The sequence below is a fragment of the Drosophila nasuta genome, chromosome X (assembly GCF_023558535.2).
Source record: "Drosophila nasuta strain 15112-1781.00 chromosome X, ASM2355853v1, whole genome shotgun sequence".
Taxonomy (NCBI): Eukaryota; Metazoa; Arthropoda; class Insecta; order Diptera; family Drosophilidae; genus Drosophila; species Drosophila nasuta.
Genome location: NC_083459.1, coordinates 20,724,153 through 20,746,467, shown reverse-complemented (window position 1 = coordinate 20,746,467; position 22,315 = coordinate 20,724,153). Strand labels below are relative to the sequence as shown.

General features: G+C 34.5%; 1 protein-coding gene across 9 annotated transcripts in view; it reads right to left on the bottom strand.

Annotated features, from left to right (window-relative positions):
• Nucleotides 1–22,315, bottom strand: part of LOC132797212 (innexin shaking-B) — a 215,153-nt gene that overhangs the window by 7,469 nt on the left and 185,369 nt on the right. The window contains exons 1-2 of one of the 9 annotated variants that reach the window (XM_060808791.1): nucleotides 16,292–16,598; nucleotides 11,683–12,618 (exon numbers count right to left, since the gene is read on the bottom strand). The exons of the other annotated variants lie outside the window; for them this stretch is intronic. Coding sequence (XP_060664774.1) covers nucleotides 11,683–12,042 — 360 coding nt within the window. The 5' untranslated portion in view covers nucleotides 12,043–12,618; nucleotides 16,292–16,598. Of the gene's footprint in view, nucleotides 1–11,682; nucleotides 12,619–16,291; nucleotides 16,599–22,315 lie in introns of those variants that run through there. 9 annotated transcript variants of the gene reach the window in all.

Here is a 22,315-nt window from a genome sequence, read left to right as displayed (position 1 = left end):
GAGTCCATAAGTGAAGAAGAAGAAGAACCCATTTTTCAGGATGATTCTGCACCATGCCATCGAGCGCGATCTGTGAGTTATTCAGTGTCCGATTGTTATTAAAACAACTTATTCAGTTAAATTTAACATTTTTCTATCTAAAGATAACAAATTTGAAGGAGGAATTGGGCGTTAAGTCCTTAGATTGGCCAGAAAACAGCTCAGACCTTAGTCCAATCGAGAATGATGGGGCCTATATAGGGGCCAAAATAAGAAAGCGAAAGCCCAAAACTATGGAGGAGCTAAAACAAATTATAGAAAAAGTATGGATACACGATATAACGAAGGAATATTTGGATTCCATTTACGATTCTATGCCCAATAGGGTAAAATCTGTAATTAAGGCCAAAGGCGGCATTTCTAAGTATTAAGCTAAATTAAAAAAATATGTCTAATGTTAAATTGCCTAGACTTAATCTGTTTTTATAGTTAGTAAGGTGTTCAATTGGAAAAAAAATAGTTTTTGTTGAATTTTTTCATTATTATAACTTTTATGATTTTTTTCATTAAGTTTGCCATAATAGTGAAAAGTCGTTAAAACTAGGGTGAAACCAAAAACAACATTTTTTTTAATATTAAAAGCAAATTTAAAATAAAAATTGGTATGCACTTTTATTAACATACCATCAATTAACTTGTTAAAAAAAAAATTGGGCGAATCCGAAATCATATAATGAAACCACAGGCCCTGAAAGTTACAAATTCGTAACCCTTAAAAGTGCGGCTTTTTTTGTGGCGCTGACTGTATACATAGCATTTGGTATATTGTATTTTTTATGTATATTAATTTCAGTTGGTATATTTTAAATGTGTGACTATATCAATATACCAAATATAGCCTTAGGTATATCACATACAGTCAGCGCCACAAAAAAAGCCGCACTTTTAAGGGCTACGAATTTGTAACTTTCAGGGCCTGTGGTTTCATTATATGATTTCGGATTCGCCCAATTTTTTTTTTAACAAGTTAATTGATGGTATGTTAATAAAAGTGCATACCAATTTTTATTTTAAATTTGCTTTTAATATTAAAAAAAATGTTGTTTTTGGTTTCACCCTAGTTTTAACGACTTTTCACTATTATGGCAAACTTAATGAAAAAAATCATAAAAGTTATAATAATGAAAAAATTCAACAAAAACTATTTTTTTCCAATTGAACACCTTACTAACTATAAAAACAGATTAAGTCTAGGCAATTTAACATTAGACATATTTTTTTAATTTAGCTTAATACTTAGAAATGCCGCCTTTGGCCTTAATTACAGATTTTACCCTATTGGGCATAGAATCGTAAATGGAATCCAAATATTCCTTCGTTATATCGTGTATCCATACTTTTTCTATAATTTGTTTTAGCTCCTCCATAGTTTTGGGCTTTCGCTTTCTTATTTTGGCCCCTATATAGGCCCCAACATTCTCGATTGGACTAAGGTCTGAGCTGTTTTCTGGCCAATCTAAGGACCTAATGCCCAATTCTTTCTTCAAATTGGACTGATTCTGATTGGTCAAGAGTGCTATTTTCAGATGAGTCCAAATTTAAGCTCATTGGATCTGATGGAATTCTCAAGGTGCGCCGTAGACGTGGGTAACGGTTTTCTGAAAATTGCTGCATAGCCACAGTAAATCATTCACCGTATGTTATAGTATGGGGATGCATATCCAAATATAAAACTGAATCAATTTTAATGGTTCAGGGTATGGTCAATGCAGAAAAATACAAAGAAATAATTTTAAGTGGAGTTGTGCCTAGCATTGAGTCCATAAGTGAAGAAGAAGAAGAACCCATTTTTCAGGATGATTCTGCACCATGCCATCGAGCGCGATCTGTGAGTTATTCAGTGTCCGATTGTTATTAAAACAACTTATTCAGTTAAATTTAACATTTTTCTATCTAAAGATAACAAATTTGAAGGAGGAATTGGGCGTTAAGTCCTTAGATTGGCCAGAAAACAGCTCAGACCTTAGTCCAATCGAGAATGATGGGGCCTATATAGGGGCCAAAATAAGAAAGCGAAAGCCCAAAACTATGGAGGAGCTAAAACAAATTATAGAAAAAGTATGGATACACGATATAACGAAGGAATATTTGGATTCCATTTACGATTCTATGCCCAATAGGGTAAAATCTGTAATTAAGGCCAAAGGCGGCATTTCTAAGTATTAAGCTAAATTAAAAAAATATGTCTAATGTTAAATTGCCTAGACTTAATCTGTTTTTATAGTTAGTAAGGTGTTCAATTGGAAAAAAATAGTTTTTGTTGAATTTTTTCATTATTATAACTTTTATGATTTTTTTCATTAAGTTTGCCATAATAGTGAAAAGTCGTTAAAACTAGGGTGAAACCAAAAACAACATTTTTTTTAATATTAAAAGCAAATTTAAAATAAAAATTGGTATGCACTTTTATTAACATACCATCAATTAACTTGTTAAAAAAAAAATTGGGCGAATCCGAAATCATATAATGAAACCACAGGCCCTGAAAGTTACAAATTCGTAACCCTTAAAAGTGCGGCTTTTTTTGTGGCGCTGACTGTATACATAGCATTTGGTATATTGTATTTTTTATGTATATTAATTTCAGTTGGTATATTTTAAATGTGTGACCATATCAATATACCAAATATAGCTTTTGGTATATTTCCCATATACCAAATATAGCCTTTGGTATATTTCACTATTTTTTTACGGAATATTATTTTGGTATATTTTAAAAATAATACCACACAGTTTCGCCCTTATTCAAAATGGGTAGCGAGTATCTTACAGTCGAGCACACTCAACTGTAGCTATCTCATTTCATTTTTTTTTTTTTTTGTGGGTGGCTGGCCAAAGGGCAAACGGACAACAACGAGGGGCAACTAGCAACTGGCAACTACATTGAGAGGCACGAGGCAAGAGGCCTTAGACGCATATGCGTGCGTATGAAAAGCAATTTGGCAAGCGTTCAAATTGCCATAAAAACATCGCATAAATGCAACTGCAATCAAAGCTAAATGAAGTAAAAGTCAACATACGCCGCGTGGCCGCGTTGCCTCCTTGCGTCACTGCCACAACCACAGGCTGCGTTGCACATTGCACATTGCACAGTGGAACCAGCGTCAGCAAAGTGCAAATTTAATAGCTACAAGAAAGAAAACTATTGTCGAATGTGCTCGACTGTGAGATATTTACTACCCAATGTGAATAAAAGCAAAACAGTGACGTATTAATTTTTAAAATATGCCATATTAATATACTGCAAATATACTGAAAATATACCAACTGATATGTTTGGTATATTCCTAAAGCACTACATTTAAAACATACCATAGAGTGTAAAACCAGATTGGCAGCCAAAGCAACTAAGGAATAATTTGCCATACAGAAATATTTCTTAAATAACTTCTAAAACTTTTATAAATATTTATTAATGCTTATGAATTTGATTAGCTTACGTTTGTAAATCTTTGAACAGTTAAATTTGAAATTGATTCAAATATTACAAACGAAACTTGAAGAAGATTGTTGAATACTTTTTACTAATATTTTGTAATATTTTTATATTTATTTCAAATGATGCTTCAACAGATTTTGTGTTAAGTTGATTCATCAAATTGCATTCTTGTTTTTGGAATAGTTTGCAAATCAATAAAAATTACATTACATTAGAATAATGAGAGCTGCTGCTGTTCTAAATTAAAATATTAAAAGATAATTAAGCACTTTTCCAATGTATTAAATGTTTTTCATACTATAAGAATGCAAGTTAAGTTTAAATTAATTTGAAAGAAGAAAGAAATTCTAATAATATAATTTTGCAATTATATTGAAACTTTTATAAATGAATTCTTTGCAAATTCCAAATATCTTTCATTGGCAGTCTAAATTGATTAAATAAAATGTTTTCCATACTAAAACATCTTATTTCATTTGCTACAGATCGTCTTTCGAATGCTTTCAATACTTTCATCAATAATGCTGTTCAACTTGCACACCACACAAAATGCTTGTTTATTGTTAATATAAGCTATTTATTGTCGATGCTGTTGATAGCCTGTGATAAATGGTCTTGAAATAAATGAATGTTTTAGTAAATCACAATATGTGGTCAGGTCCCAATGCTTCGTTGTTGCACTCAGATTTTAGTATTTCATTTCATTTTATTTTTTGTTTTCGTTTTCGTTTTCCTTTTTATTTTCGTTTTTGCGTTTCGAGATCGGACAAATGCACACTCCATAAATGAGAATGAAAATGAGTTTTCTTAATTATGCTCCAGCACACACAAAATGCACTGCAACTGCCGCATTGAGAGACGACACTAAAAATATATGGCCTTCACAATGCCCATATCTCATGCTCATAAAAGAGTCGGTAATAAATATATTTGCCTGGCAAACTTCGAAAATATCACTTGTGCAGCTCGTTTCACACACTCCATAAAAACCAGAAAAAAGAGAAACTATTTATAGCGAGTTCGTGTGTGTAATGAATATATTCAGTATCTCTATTTTACTGCGAAAAGTGTCGAAAGTATCCACAGTGCGCAGTGCACACAAATAAGGGAAACATTTTGCATTTTCAATTAGGCACACGGAAATGCCAAAGTCCAAGGAGCTGTGTGGGCGGACGGGTAACTTTCTCAGTCTTTGGTGTCTTTGTTTGCTCCCAAAGATTGCCAGCTTGTCAGTTTGTCAGTCTGTGGCCAGTTGAGCCCAGGTTCCGTGCTGTCTTCGACTGGCTGGCTGCTCTCACCCTGCTCTCGAATAGTGTGAACGAAAATAAATCCACATAAGTCAAATATAAACACATGTCCATGCATCGTCGATGGGGAGTCCAGCCGTCGCGACGGCATCTTCACTCCCTCTACCCACTTCCCACTTTCCACTTTCCACTGCTGCCAACCCGTCTCCTGAACTCATCGAATTGGAATACAAAACCGAAACCAAAAAGCAACCCAACCCAACGCTGAACGCCCAACACCCATCCTCAATCTTATCCCAACCCATTGGAACGTTACGCATCCCATTTTCATTGGGGTCCACAATTTTGTGTTTCAGCATTACGCTGGCATTTGGCCAGAATTATTATTATTATTTTGTTTTTGGTTTTCTTTTTGCCTTTGCGTTTATTCGTTTTTTTTGTTCACTTTTATGTTTGTCTGTGCCTTTTCAATAAATATCCAGAGAAAAGATTTCAATTTTTGACATATCTGAGGGGAACGCTTGATCGATATGATCGCGATCGCAATGGCGATCCATTGATGGAATATCTGTTTTGGGCACAAGTTCGTGATCATGGCTGCAATTTTGCTTTTAAAATTTTATAGCTGCATTGTCCAACTTAATGGCCAGGCCATTAGCTGATCAGCAGATGATCGATTGATCGTTGCCCGTCCCCCATTTGCGATTATCGATCTCCAAGATCTCCAAGGTCCTAAGAAACGTTTTATGCCAAAAAAAAAAGAAAAGAAAACGTATTCCAGGTGTTGTGCTCGATGAACAATTTAAGCATTGAGTCTCGGATTGATGCATTGTATTCGATTTCAGGTCGCATCTGTCGCTTTTATTAATAAATCCACAAATTAAGCAGAATGGATGGAAGATGTGTAAATTATAGAAACGCCGTCTACGCGTCATTAAGCAGGGAGAATACCATAATAAATGTATTTATAGGTATTTGGGTGACTATGACGGCGACGTCTATAATCGCCTCTGTGACACTAACCGAGAAACGCGACGAGCCGAAGCCTCCTTCCGCTCTCTCTCTCTCTCTCTCTCTCTCTTCTCTTTCGCTCTCTCTCTTTCTCGTTGCGCTCTTTGCACTCTTTGTGTTCGGCTCCCTTTGGACGAACACACAGAGCAAAAAAATCGAGTGGGGAGACTCGACTCGACTGTGACAAAAGTGTGATAAAAATATACATTTAATATTTGTACATTGTTAGCAGGAAGATATATTATTGTGTAACCATGCAGCGCCCCTCTCCACGATTCACGATCGCCACGCGATCCGACACATATAATATTCGTCTCAATGTGTGTGAGTGTGTGCGTTTGTGAGAATTTACGAATTGGAGCAAACAAGAACGTCATCGAATGCAAACAAGGGGATGAGGTGATCGCCGATCAGTTCCCAATTCAGATGTTCCCAATTCGATCGCGTCATATAGTCTCCCCGCCCATAGAAAGGTAATAAGTCTTCAAAATGAATTGACAAGATTAGCTTGAAATATGTTCGATAAGAAAATTGCATGAATGAAAGGGAGTGGGCACGCTAAGATTAGTTATCGCCTTAGCAAAGCTATTCCTAAGAAATTGTAGCACAGAGTAAAGAATTGTTAAGCTGATTTCATTACTGGATATTCTGGGAATATATTCTGATATTCAAATTCTTCAAAATGAATTGACAAGATTAGCTTGAAATATGTTCGATAACAAAATTGTATGAGTCAAAAGGAACAAGGTGTGCTATAAAAGACTTCAACTTAAGGCATGCCAAGATTAGTTATCGCTTTAGCAAAGCTATTCCTAAGAAATTGTAGCACAGAGTAAAGAATTGTTAAGCTGATTTCATTACTGGATATTCTGGGAATATATTCTGATATTTAAATTCTTCAAAATGAATTGATAATTGATTGATTAGTTTGAAATGCGATCTATACCAAAATCGTATGAGGGAAAAGGAGACAGTCTACTATAGAAGACTTCAATATAAGGCACGCTAAGATTAGTTATTACTTTAACAAAGCTATTGCTAAGAAATTATAGTATAGAATTCTTAAGCTGATTTCATTACTGGATATTCTGGGAATATATTTCGATATTCAAATTGATTCCATGATAAGGTAATAAGTCTTCTAAATGAGTTGATAAGATTAGTTTGAAATTGTATGAGTCAAAAGGAATACAGTGTGCTATAGAAGACTTCAACTTAAGGCACGCCAAGATTAGTTATCACTTTAGGAAAGCTATTCCTAAGAAATTGTAGCACAGAGTAAAGAATTGTTAAGCTGATTTCATTACTGGATATTCTGGGAATATATTCTGATATTCAAATTCTTCAAAATGAATTGACAAGATTAGCTTGAAATATGTTCGATAACAAAATTGTATGAGTCAAAAGGAACAAGGTGTGCTATAAAAGACTTCAACTTAAGGCATGCCAAGATTAGTTATCGCTTTAGCAAAGCTATTCCTAAGAAATTGTAGCACAGAGTAAAGAATTGTTAAGCTGATTTTAATAATGGATATTCTCGGAATATATTCTGATATTCAAATTGATTCCATGATAAGGTAATAAGTCTTCTAAATGAGTTGATAAGATTAGTTTGAAATTGTATGAGTGTGCTATAGAAGACTTCAACTTAAGGCACGCCAAGATTAGTTATCACTTTAGGAAAGCTATTCCTAAGAAATTATAGCACAGAGTATAGAATTCTTAAGCTGATTTCATTACTGGATATTCTGGGAATATATTCTGATATTTAAATTCTTCAAAATGAATTAATAATTGATTGATTAGTTTGAAATGCGATCTATACCAAAATCGTATGAGGGAAAAGGAGACAGTCTACTATAGAAGACTTCAATATAAGGCACGCTAAGATTAGTTATTACTTTAACAAAGCTATTGCTAAGAAATTATAGTACAGAATTCTTAAGCTGATTTCATTACTGGATATTCTGGGAATATATTTCGATATTCAAATTGATTTTCGAGGTGTGATCCACGGCAATGTAATAAGTCTTCGAAATGAATTGACAAGATTAGTTTGAAATGCGATTCAAATTACCTTTGAAACTATATTCTACATTTGCTGCGATTATATACGATGCTAAACAAAATACTATCGATAGTTAAATCGATAAACTGAACAGCTGAAGTACTGATTCAAACAAATAAGAAAACTACAGTACAGTGTGCTCGACAGTGAGGTATAATTCTTCAAATATACCAAATTATTATACCATAAAAATATTAAAATAAAAACCAAACGTTATATTTGGTTTATTTATATAATAGCACATTTAAAATATACCAACTGCAATTAATATACCACAAAAAATATATAAATATATTAAAGGCTATATTAGCCATATTGATATAGCACTTCATTTGTTTTGTTTTTGGAATGTGGACTATCCTGAACTTTACAAATTTTTAAATTAATTTTGAATTTTAGAAAAGTAACGAAAATAAGCGAATGCAATAAATAGCAACACCAACTATTTCTGCTGTTTAAATTTAATAAAATCTTTAAACAAAATTTCGTAATCACTTCGATAAGTTCAGCTCAAACTTTATTCTTATTCTTAGTCCCGTTTAATATCAAATGTATGTGAAAGAATAATGAATGATTCTACAAAATAAATCTTTCTGTAGTATAAGAAATGTAAATTAAATGACAAATGAAAATCGTTTGTTAAAATTTATTTGACTGATTGAATTTACTCCTTCTAATTGAATTAAAAATGTACTGAATCGTCATTATGCATAGAAATATAAATATGGAACTGAGTTCAAACAAAATATGTGATAATGCCAACAATAAAAATAATGAATATGCTTAGATGTAGATGAAAGTACGAAAGTAACAGAGAGAGCACTCAGCCACTTAAAATAAACCATAGATAGCACTGAGTGTTTTTCGTTCATTTCGATCGTTTTGTTTTGTTTTGTTTAATTATAATGAAGACTAATCATTTTGGAGATTGCAGCAAACAGCAGATGAAACAACTGAAAATTGGTGTGTGATTCGATCGATGAGCGAGAGTTGAGTATAATCTAGTATATAGTATATTATAATAGTGTATAGTACGTCACAACAAAGTGAAACTATGGGCCAAGCAAGTCAACTGTTCTCTGGCCTTGAGTGTGCGTAAGTGAAATGTTCGCAACAGCAACAGCAACAATTCGGGTTATACGGACATGTTTAAACATTTTCATTGGCCATTCAAATTGCTTGCGTTTCGCTTAGAGCGAAAACAACAAAAATACAAAAAAAAAAACTAGACAACAACAATAATTACAATAGCAACTACAACAATAAGTAGCACAAATATTTGGGGATTTCAAATTTGTATTGAAAAGAAAAACGAACGAGTTCATACAACATACACATGTATGTATATACATATACGAGTATTGTATGTAGTATATACTATACAATCTCGGATACAAGTGTGTGCACAAAGTATGTAAGTAGATCACAATGGCACACACAAAAATACTCTCTTACTTAATTACTTAATCCATCAAATTGTTCTGTTCGCCACACGACAATAAACTCATCTGTGGCATGTAATTACTCGACCGACTGGCGATGACTGAAATAAAGGCCAAAAGAGTGGCGAGAGCGGAGAGAGGAAAGTGGAGAGAGACGAAGGCGAAACAAAGACTTGCAAACAGTTGCAATGCAACCAAAATAAAATATATATTGTATATGCATTGCATACAATATTGCGGCTGCATCTCTAGATTGAGACTCCTATCAATTGAAACCCATTTAAATTTCTTTATAGATTTTTGATTAATAGATTCCTTTCCGCTGAACTCAAGTCCATTTACACTTTGTGCAAACATTTTCCCCCCAAAAAGGTTGATTACAAATTCATTTTGTTGGCAATCTCCTCAAAGAGCTTCTTTCTGTATGTGTGTGTGTGTGTGTGTGTCAAATGCAGTTAATTACAATGCCAATATTATAAATAAAATTCCTCTAGCATAACTCTATGATTCAGTATAAAATAGAACATTATTACAAGTATATAATTATATGAAATTCATTGTAAACAAGTAAGAAAGCTACAGTCAAGTGTACTCGACTGTGAGATACCCGCTACACATTTTGAATAAAAGAAATATATTTTGCGGTATTTTCTCAAAATATACCGAATATACTGCAAAAATACTAAAAATATACCAAATGGTATATTTGGTATATCGACATAGTACCACATTCAAAATATACCATAGACGGCATAATATACCAGATTGTCGGCCAAGGCAACTAAAACCCCTAATAAGTAGGCGTTTTTGCCCATACAAAAGTATTTCTTTAATAACTTCCACAATTTTTGTCTGATCGCAACCAAATTTTCAGAAATCATAACTTTTATAGTAGTTATTATATATACCAAAATTCGGAACTCTAGCTTTACGCTTGTTATTCGATATTTTTGATTTGCGGGGGGCGGAAGTGGGCGTGGCAAAAATTTGAAACAAACTTGATCTGCGTGCAAACATAACAAATGCTATCGAAAAAAAAAATTATAGCTCTATCTCTTATAGTCTCTGAGATCTAGGTGTTCATACGGACGGACGGACAGACACACAGACGGACAGACGGACATGGCTATATCTTCTCGGCTGTTGACGCTGATCAAGAATATATATACTTTATAGGGTCGGAGATGCCTCGTTCTACCTGTTACATACATTTCCTGCCGGCACAAAGTTATAATACCCTTCTACCCTATGGGTAGCGGGTATAAAAATATCTCGGAAATATCATAATATTTAAATTAAAAAATACATATATATAAGTATACAAAAATATAAAATTATCTAATTATACGATCTCCATTTTAACAAACAAGTTAAAAAGCTACCGTCAAGTGTGCTCGACTGCAAGATACCCTCTACCAATTTTAAATAAACTTATATTTTGAAAGTATTCAATATTGACTTCACAACTAAACTTAACTTTTATATTACTCTAGCACTTCTATGTGACGACTTTCTAAATTCGTGCCGCGTCATTTTCTTCTCTTCCTTTTATTTTTTTTTACGATAATATTGGACCGGCTGATGCAATAAAAGATGCTTGTTGGTAATCAAGGGGATATCTCTAAAACATCTTTAATATTTAAAATCTTATACATATATTATTTTGAATATATATATTATTATAATACATGTAGAATTCATTGAAATATTCATTTGATTACTAATTAATAAAAAAAAATCTCAGTAATGATATAATTTTTATGAATATATCATTCTGATTAGTACTTTGAATTGCATGCTACATTTTGAATTCTTTGAAATTCACTTTGAATAGCAGCTACAATAAATCAAGAAGCGAAACTTTCGGTTATATTTAATTTTTGTGAATTCTCTAAAAACTTGAATTAAATTTGTTTATATGCTAACGCTAACGTTCAATTGCTTTCGATTTGTATAAATATAAAATAAACACAGCCTACGTTGCGTATACGTATTTTTGTGCAAATTCATTCGTTAATTATCTCGTTTAAATTGCATAATAAGAAGAGAGAGAGAGAGAGAGAGAGAGAAATCTTATTTAAATAGGGTCAAAGCTGCAGTAGTAAAAATTATATTTTGTTTTAAATATACAAAATATTTCAAATAATTTTCAGCTTTATAAAACATTTTTGTTTATCGAACTTACACGAATGAAGCAACACAAATTATTGATGTATTAATTAAGTTTTGTTTCTTGTTTTATTATGATGATGATGATCATTATTATGGATATTATATAGGATTTACATTTTGACCAATTTGAACTAATAAATGAGATTTAGGAAAACTTTTTTGTTTGGAAATGTTGAAAATTTCGTAAAACCTTGCGTCGATTTACATTGCATTGGCTGCCCGCTGAGAGTTATTATTATGTATTTATGCGATGCCGAAACTCACCTGAAAAAATAGGCAAAAGCACACCCACTGATAGTATTTGTAGTGTTTCTTATCGGAGGGATCGCCATCGGAATTACCAATACCCGGGTATGGCACCGAAACGCCTTGTTTTTTCAAAAATAAACTCTTGAGCGTATACGTCGATTGGATCCAACAATGTGTGTTGAGCACATCCTCTGGAATATCTTTGGTGTGTACACAATCAATTGGATTACCCACATACTGGCGTGTGGTTATAATTAGCGAGAATGACATCAGAATCATCACAGTTATTGAGTAGTGCAGGCGGAATACTATCGAATCGGTTTTAACGTGACTGACCTTTACAAGGTTTTTCAATCCACGAAATATATCTAACATGGTTTGTTAAACACAGAGAGTGCTCGTCGACTCTTTTACCAAGTCTCAATTGGTATCTCTGTGTTGTTGGTGTGTGTTGGTGTGTGTTTTGATATATATATATATATATATAATATCGAGTACGTTTTTGAAAAGGGGGAGTTTTTCTCGTCTCTTCTCTTTATCTTTATTTGTTGTGCTGCCTTAAGGCCTGGGCGGGATTGGAGTTCTTTCTCTTGCGCGGCAATCCCATCATCGGCAGCTGATCAGCTGAGATTAAGATGAAAGTGGCTGCTGTTGTTGTGATTCGTTGTGTGGTATTCTTTTTTGTCTGCGTTGCTGGATTCGTTCGACACTTGTTTGTTATGCGTTTCCCTTTCACGGAACTTGGCATTTTTGGGTGAATTCTTTTCGATTTATGTTTTGTTTTGGTTTTGATTTTGATTTTGATTTTGATTTTGATTTTGGTTTTGCTTTTACTTTTGTTCGTTGTTTTCTTATTTAATTTTCTTTTCAGATTTCAGATTACGTTAAATTTGTTGTGCATTGTTTTGGTTTGAACTCAAATCTGATCACCGATTGGCATTCCAATTCTTACTACAACAACGATGACGATGACGATGACGATGACGATGACGATGACAATCAAAATAAATTGTACGAATCAAACATTGAAACGTGCGAAATTTGTTTTGTACGAGTTTCTCTTGCGATTTGTTTATTGAAAAGCAATTTTTGAAGTAGTTCAACTCACTAAGCTACAAATATTTATTTTATCGGCAACCACTGAAATTTCGTAATCAAACAAAACAAATAAAAAACGCAAAAAATGCGGCATTAAATGGACTTTAGTTCAGTTCTGTATTGGTTCAGTTCGAAGGGTTGCCATTCACCCCCTCATCCCGTTTCACCCCTCAACGCAGCCATTCATCTATCTTTCCATCGATCTATATACATATATGTATATGGATGTATGTTAATAAATTTATGCTCACGCAGCTGGCTACACGAAATAAACAGTACAGAACAGAGCGAAGAAACAGTAAAATTAAAAATTGCAATGTTTATAAACAAATTTGAGGCGAGTCTGCTGAAGGCATAATAAAAGCGTAGACGTAGCCCGTAGCCTGTAGCCCGAAAAAAACTATGTCTGTCTATGCGTCTCGACAACGACGTTGCGTATACGCACACGTGGCCCAATAAAGCAGCGCACAAAGTCAATGGCGAAGGCTTTTTGCCATAATTAACGCGCCATCAAGTGTAGAGAAGAGATGATCGATCGATCGGTGGATCGTTGACTGAAGACTCCATTTGCTATTGATTAAGAGAAGTCGAAGAGTGTGCGTGTGTGTGTGTAAATACTTTAATCTAAATAACTTTACTATGAAGAAGATCGAACTCAAGGCCCCGTGAAGAAAACATTTCGTAACGCCGCTGACAGCAGCAAATCGCATAAGTTTTATTCCAGCATCAGCATCAGCATCAGCATCAGCATTAGCATCAACATTTTCTGCTCTCTTGTTTGTATTCGTCTATTCTTCTGTTGTGTTTTGTATTTTCGTGTTGAATTTGTAATTTGTTGCTCCTCTTGTTGTTGTTGTTGTTGTTGCCAGCAAGCACCCCGTTGTTGTTTATAGTATAAGATGATACGCTTTTAGCATCGTCGACTACTGCACTTGACATTTCAACAAATATTTTCGGTGCGAGGGCATTTGGAAGAATGCCAAGCATGCTCCATGATAATGCCCAGTTATTCCAAAATTCCAAAATTCCCAAATTTTCCCCCGATTTTCCTCGAAAAGACTTTCACGAAATGTTATTGTTTGTTGTCGCTACGCATGCCTAATTAAGTTCAACGAGTTCTAATTCGATTTCTTCTCTTCGCACTTCGGACTTCCCACCTTCCACTTCTTCACTTTTTCAATTCTCATTTCAATTTTCCAGTTCCCTCCTTCGACAAAGAGGCGCTAACAATGCGCGTCTAAAATTAAATACACACGCATCTATAATTATGATTTCAAATTGTGCGCCAGACAAAGACAAAATATGAACAACAACAACAACAACAACAAAGATGAAGGCAATTAGAAGAAGAGCAGCTATCAAACGGGAATCCCAAAACTCAGCATTCTCCCCTCTTCAAATGACTAATTGGGTTTTCCTCGGCGCCTGACAAATGTGAGCAATGACCAAAAATCTCGAGGAAAAATTAGCAGCGATACTAAATATTTGCGTGGTCATAAGTGAATATGAATACAAAGGCGAAGGCGAAGGCGAAGGCGAAGACGAAGACGAACAAAACAAAAATATACATCATTCTAAAGAAAAATGAATATGAATATTAATATTGAACTAAACTAAAACCGAAGCTCTTGTTAAACTACTTCACTTTGAAACCAAAATATACATTTTTGTATTTATTCTTTTTCGAACTTTGATGAAATTATTGCAGTCCAAAATATTTTACAATTTTGTATTTATTCATTTTCGAATTTTTATGAAATACTTGCAGCAAAAATATAACAACAATTTTTTTTTGCTAAGATCGTTTAATTTACATAAATTTATCATTTCATTTTGAAACCAAAAATAATCCAGAATTTCGTATTTATTCTTTTTCAAAACTTGATGAAATTATTGTAGTAAAAAATATTAAAAAAAAAAATATTAATTTACAAACATTTTTCATAGGATTTTGAAATCAAAAATAATCTACAGTTTTGTATTTATTCTTTTTCGAATCTTGATGAAATTATTGCAGTAAAAATATTTAAAAAAAAAATGTATTCGAAAATCTTTTAATTTACATGAATTTGTCAAAAAAAAATACTATTTTGTATTTATTCATTTTAGAATTTCGATGAAATTATAACACAAAATTTGTGTTCTAAGATCGCTTAATTTACACAAATTTGTCATAGGATTTTTTCATTTATTTTTTTGTTGGTTTCCTAAGCTTCAGTTGTCATAGATTTTTGGCTTGCGGTTGCGAGGCATTTTAATAACAACAACAACAACAACTAAAAGAAATATAAACAAAAGCAGAAAACACAACGATTTTGAAATAAGTTGTGAACGTGGAAATAAAAATATGAAAAGCAAAAGAACGCGCCACAGACATTTTGAGGTTGATAAGATTAAGTTCTTAAAGCATATCATATGCCGAAATACTATATATATATATATATAGACTATATATATGCAGTTGGAGGTAAATGTCGATCTTGAGTAAAATGTAGAATAGATCAAACGCTTGGCATATTTACTTAAATCAATAAGTTTTCGCTTGCTGCCAACAAAACAGATTTGATTTGAAATTAATGAGAATGCGAAAAATACGAAAAAAAAACGAATAACATTTTATAAAAAAAAAACCCTCAGAAGACACTCAATTTCCAATGCATAATTAACTCAATAGCTATTTGCTATTCTTTATTAAAATTCGATTGACCGAGGGGGGAAGGGAAAGGGGGCCCAAAACAAATGAGATGAGTATTAAAACACTTTCAACGCTTTTACAAACAAGAGACCTGGACCCAATTTATCATTCGAAACTAAGTGTGAATGATATAAAGCAACAACAAGAACAACAACAATAGCAAGAAGAGGAAGAGCAGTCGACGTCGACGTCGACGTCGCCGTCGCCGCGTGTATAAAATATAAAAATAAAATGAAAAATTAAAATTTTTGTGTACGTAAAAACGTTTCGACAATCACTGAGATCTCTGCCCCAAAGGCAAACATGTTCGCTTCTGTTCTGTTCTGTTCTGTTCTGCGAATGAGTATTGTATTGAATGAGGTGGGCGTGGTCGTTTTCGAAGGCGCAAAATCGTGGGTGATTGAACACCCAAAAGCAAACGCAGAGATCTCTCTCTCTCTCTCTCTCTTCTCCTCTCATCCACACTAATCGCGCATCATGTGCACCGAACACACTAAAAACAAAAAAACATAGAAAAATATTGCAAAAATAAAAACAAAAGCCATGTGAATTCGGTGAATGTGAAACTGTTGCCACGACCACCAGTTTTTGGCCATCATAAACACATGGCCGGGGTCCATTTAGCCAAGTCCGTTTATTTACTTTGTAGAGTTAATTATGATGGAGCGCGGTTGGGCATGATGCATATCAAACGACTACAACAAAAAAAAAAAAAATTGGAAAAAACTGAGCAACTGATGATGAGAACTCGTATCACAAATTTCGCACAACAAGTGAATAAATTTCGTTTTTCTTTTTTCATTTTTTTTTCTCATTTTTTTTTTGTCATACGTTTGCATTCGTCGGTCGCGTCTTTGCCACGGACGCGCACGAGGCTTGATGCGAACGGTTGCATCAACATCATCAGCATCGGGATCACGTGTGGCAGGCAGACATCATCATCACATCACACACAGGACTCTTCACATTTTTCGATCGCACTTTTTTGTGTGTCTCCAAAAAAACAAAAAAAAAAACATAAAAACGAAAACTTGCTTCACTGGCCAATAAACCGAACCGATACACGAACAGGAAAAAAGAGTTGAAATTGAATTAAAAAAAAAAATTGAAATTAAATATAAAATATGAAAAAGAGAAAGAGAACTTGGGTCGTCGTCGTTGCGTTCCGTTCCGTTCCGGTTGTCGAGTTTCTCGTCGATACGCGCCGTGTGTTCGTTGTTCGACGGTTTTGTGGCAATTGTCGGCCTGCTGTTGTATCTTGTGTATTGTGTTTGCTCTGTTGCTCTGTTGCCTGTTGTTCGGCTTTCTGTTTTCTGTTTTCTGTTTTGTTGGCTTCGAGATCACAGAAAAAAAGCGCGCGCGCGTTCGCCTCGCCAACCAAAAAGACACTGCGGAAATGGCCGCAACGTTGCCACGTCCAGGTTCAGTTCTGTGTTGCCACTCACTCTCTCTCTCTCTCTATCTCTCTCTCTTTCACTTTATCTGTCTCTCTCGACAGATCTCTGTCAACATTTTCCCTTGCCAGCAGCAGCTGCCTCTCTGCCTCTCTGCCTTTGCTCCTTCTCTTTCTAGCTGCGCTCACTCTATCCGATTCATCCCACTCTCCCTCTCTCTCGCTCTCTTTCTCTCTCGCCATCTATTTATGCTCGCGCTCTCTCACTCGCGCAGCCACACACACTTCCGGCTGTTGTTGTTGCTGTTGTTGATGTCTCTGTCTCAGTGCTTTTTCTATGTTGCATTTGGCGGTCGGCTATTTCTTCCATCTTCTCTCAGCAAGTATGTGTGTGTGTGTGTGTGTGTGTGAACGGGCTGTTGCTTGTTGTATGTACTGTGTGCATGTCTGTTTGGTCCGTTGTTGGCTGTAAACAACAATGAACTGACGACAACGTTCGATAGACTCGGCCACAACTACAACGATGCCTTTTCTGCTGTCGCTGTTGCTGTTGCTGTTGCTGTTGCAACAATCTGTGGCCAGCAGCATGCCAAACACTCACTACACAGACTCAGTTACATACCAATACACACACACACACACACATACGACAATAGACCGCTCCAGCATGAGCATTAGTGCCATGGCGATTGGCAGACCGCCTAACCAAATGCCGATGGGCTCGCGAAGCCTTTGAAGGCACAGTGGGGCAAGATCCGTCAAAAATTGCGCACTCCAATTATGTTCTCATTTAACTATTTAAAGCATGTAATAAGCCCTTCGTATATTTTATTACATTTTTATGCATTTATGTTAATTAAAGAATGCTAAGAAATAATAATAAAATAATAATAAAAAATAAAATATAAATATGTTATACAAATTCAAATATGTTATATAAATATCTTTTAATGTATAGATGATAATAAAATACACCGAATAATTTTTATTAAACTTGTATGTATTTCGAATTAATTAAATAACTAATAATAATTTAAAATATTTGTTTGTTCAGCGTGATTTAAGCATCGAAGTAATTTTATTACCTCAATAATATATTTATTATAAAAATCTGAATAACATTACTATAGTGATAGGCATACATAAGTAACGCCATCAATAAATTAAAAAAAAAAAAATGTATTCGCTTCATTTTTAAGTATTTGAAATTATGGCAATAATTTCATTCAAGTTAATGTAAATACCATCCTTATATTTTAGAATAATATATATGTATATATAATATATACACAATATATTTTGAATTATAGCAAAAAAAGGAATTGTATTATATTATATATTTAGTTATTACATTTTAAATATTTTATCAATTGAAGAGAAGCGTAATTGCAAATGCACATTTTTAAAATACTAAATTCTAATTCAATAAAATCGTAAATTCCATAATTCATTATTTTTAATGTTGAGATACACTTCTTGAATATTTATTTTATGTATGTGTATATTATGTATTCTCAATTTATTCAATTTTTTATTAAATATGTAATGCTCCAATACTTTTATTTATTATAATTTTTTATTTTGGTGTCTCAATAAAATAATTATTATTTTTATTGAATGTTTATTTTTATTTATTATTTATTTATTTGCTATTTATTTTTTTATTATTTGTTATTTATTTATAATCTAATTACTATTTTTTATTATTTTGAACAAACTCTAAATAAATATTGCGCCAAAACTTGTATTTTTTTTTTAGATATTTTTAATTTATTAAAGTGTCTTCACTTTCCTAAACACAACTTTGCTCAATTATTAATAGTAAAAAGAAATGCAAATTTTTGGAAACAATTGAACAATCAATTGGAATCACTGTGCTTGACCCAAACTATTTACATGATGTTCATATTTATTTCGCGCACTCACGAGACGTCCGCAACTATCAACAGCATGCCATACACAGACACACATACATAGGCAGAAGAGATATCAACAAAAAGCCCATAGCAAAAGTCAAAAGACTGAATGCAAATAGAAAACAGCGGAGACAACAGCAGCTGTGGATGCGAATCGGAGTTGGAGTTGGAGCTAGAGATGGGAAGGAGAAGCTGTCCAGCTGTTTGTCTAGTTGTCTCTTCATGTTGTGTGTTGCTTGTGCGATGATTTCCGCTCATTATTGCTGCAATCAGGCAGACAAAGGACATGGCATGGACAGGACATGGCCATGGCCATAGAATTTATGCGTGTTTTGATTTTTGCACCCAGACACCATGTGCAGCATATCAATAAGGTCTGCAAGGCTTGGGGACAAACTGAGAGCGCGGAGAAAACAAAAAAAAAATGGAAGCGAAACTGTTGTCTCACATCCGTGGCGATTTGATTAAGTTGTCATTTGTCGCAGCACAAACACAAAATGTCGCCATGATGGACAGCTGCCGCATCGTCTATTTAGTATCCATTCTCTGCTCTTCTTCTATTGGCATCTGCATCCACAATATGCGAGTATTATGAATGGTGAATGGACTTGGGGATATACTCATTCCCTTACTCGGTCCATTAAAATTCAATTGGTTTTTTTTGGGAATATCTAAGCTACGTGAGTAGCCTTCTTAAGACAAAAGCAATGCATAATTCGGCCATTAAAATGTTCCTTCTTTTTTGGTGCTTTTAGTGCAGTTGCAGGCGGCGCGACGTCTGAGCCGGAAAAACGTCTCGCTTCATTAATGCACAAAGTACACAAATGCGGATATCGCAGATAGCCGGATTTCTATCCAAATGCACAACAACACTGAACACTCAACACTCAACACTCAACACTTTGTTTTCTGGGCCCTGCGCCAAATCTTGCATTTTTGCTCAATTATGCCGCGAAGCGAAAACTGAAGAAACAGACGCAAAGCAAAAATGCATTCTTCCCAAATGATTATGCTGTTGTTTCTTAACCTTGGGCAATGACATTATATTTGGCAATGTTTTTGATATGCAATTTTGTCGAAGTCAAAGATGAGTATCTTTCAATGATAAGAACAGTATCAAACAAGTAAAGAAATTTTCAAATTTTAACTTAAATCAGTTAATTCTTAGCACTGTTTTTAATACAGTTGTACAAAATATTCTATATATATTTTTTACTTATCTTGCTGTAAGAGCACAGCACAAAGATATTACAAGAAAAATATTTAGGAAACTTTATTGTCAATCCCCATTTTTCACGATTATTCTTGAAAACTTGCTTATAAAGATAGATAAAGAAAGTAGCGTATCAGTAGTTGATTTAAAAATACACACAAATGCACAAATAACATCTATGTGAAACTTTTCTGCTTGATCACGCCCACTTAGCTCATCCGCCCACACAAATTTCTTGGTCCAGCGCCTAGTCGAACGCTCACACTGCGTATGAAATTCAACTCTTAATTTTTGGCATTGACTTTCTTCACACACATCGATTTCCTACAGATTACCTGCTGATTACCTGCATTCGCCCAGTTCATTTAAACTGTTGAGCAACAGTTGAGTAGAAGCACCAAACCAAGCTCAGAAATCTTTGTGAAGCCTGCCTGCCTGGCCACGCCCACTTAGCTCATCCGCTGTCACTAATATCTCGGTCCGCCTCCTATTCAAGTTGGCACACACAATTTGGAAGACATACATTAAAATTTTTGGCATGGCATTTTCACATTCGATCCATTGCAATGCCTTCCAAAAAGTGATCAACTGTTGAGTAATAGTTGAGTAGATGTCGAACTGTTGAGTAGCAATTCATTAGAAGCAAACACATTTTAACGTGAATTTCTCAGTTAAGAATTCTTCGTAAAGTTCTCCTGCTTGACCACGCCTACTTATCACATTCACTCACACTAATATCTCGGTCCGCCGCCTAGTTAAACACACACACGAAATATGGTTTAGATATACTAAAATTTTTGACAAGTCTTTTTTCCTAGCAATTGCTTGCGATGCTCTGAAGTTCTGCACAAGTGTTTAGCAAAAGTTACAACTGTTCAGCAACAGTTGATCAAAAGCCACCCAAGCAAACCTGGGACAATCTTTGTGAAGCTCGCCTGCCTGACCACGCCCACTTATTCCTTCCGTACACACGAATTTCTTCGTCCGACGCCTAATCAAACACACAGACAGAAAATGAAACACATTCATTCAAATTTTTGGCAGTCACTATATCACACCTTTAAACGAATTTGACTATTGGTTAACTAACCTAACCAACTTGTTGTAATTGTGAGCAACTGTTGAGTTACAGTTGACTCAATGGCCATGTAATTGAGCTCGGTAATTGTTGTGAAACTGCCTTCTGCTGACCACGCCCACTTATCAGGCCCGACTTCAATAATATCTTGGTCCGATGCCTAATCAAACACATACACAGAATATGAAGCATATTCAGTCAAATTTTTGGCAACGAGTTTTTCATCCAATCTTATTACCAGATAATTACTAGCAGCACACTCTGTTCACTGTTCTTGTATTGAATTCATCTTCTTGACTACCTTACTGACTAAACCATCTTCGATTTAGCTTTTGCACAGCAAAAATAACATAAAGCTGAGCAATCTATGGGACACCTGGGACCCCAGATTGGAATGTTAAGATACTTAAAGTACTCTTGTTCAATACGAACATTGTAATGGATATTTTGTGTGTTTGTTGTGGTGATCAACACCCACATGCGATGGAACTCGTAAAAATGAAAATAAAATCAAAAGAAATCAAATGAAATCAAGAGGAAATGAGGAGAAAGAAGAAAGAAACCGCACAAGCAGATTTTATGGCTGATGGACAATTTGATTCGTTAAGATCTGGTCGAGATGTCAAACGGTTGCGTCAGTTGTTGTTGCGATCAAAAAGAAATATGATTTGTTAAATAGGATATTATAATTTAACGACATGCTTTTGCCGGGTATTCCCCAGAGGGAGAGACGCGTACAAATAATTTTTTTTTGGCCACACACACAAAATGCCTCGTAAATTAAGTGATTCTTGTTCCTCTCCTTCTTATTCTTTAAATATGTATTTTCTTGGCGCCTTTTGCCTTTGGGTTGTGCACAGACTTTGATAATAAATTAATACGCATATCAGGCAGATCATGCATCAAATTGATAAAAGACAACGCTCAATTTAATGCGTGCCTGCCACCCCCAAAAAGGAAGAGCAATCCAAGCAATTAACAACAGCATCTCCCGTTGGCTTCCCTTGGTGCCTCCCACAAGTCTTTTCAGACCTCAGATGCGTGCCCATCGGGAGAAGTTTAATCGGGGTCAAGCGGTTGCATTCCCCAAAAATAGCGCAGACATACGAAAAATAATAATAACAAGCAAACACTGATGTGGGAGGAAACTGTGCTGCCTGAAGTTAGAGTAAAAGTAAAAGAATTGATAAGTTCTGTGGCGCGTGCTCCAAAAATAGTTGCGCACTTTTACAGCCGCCACGCAATGCACTACACA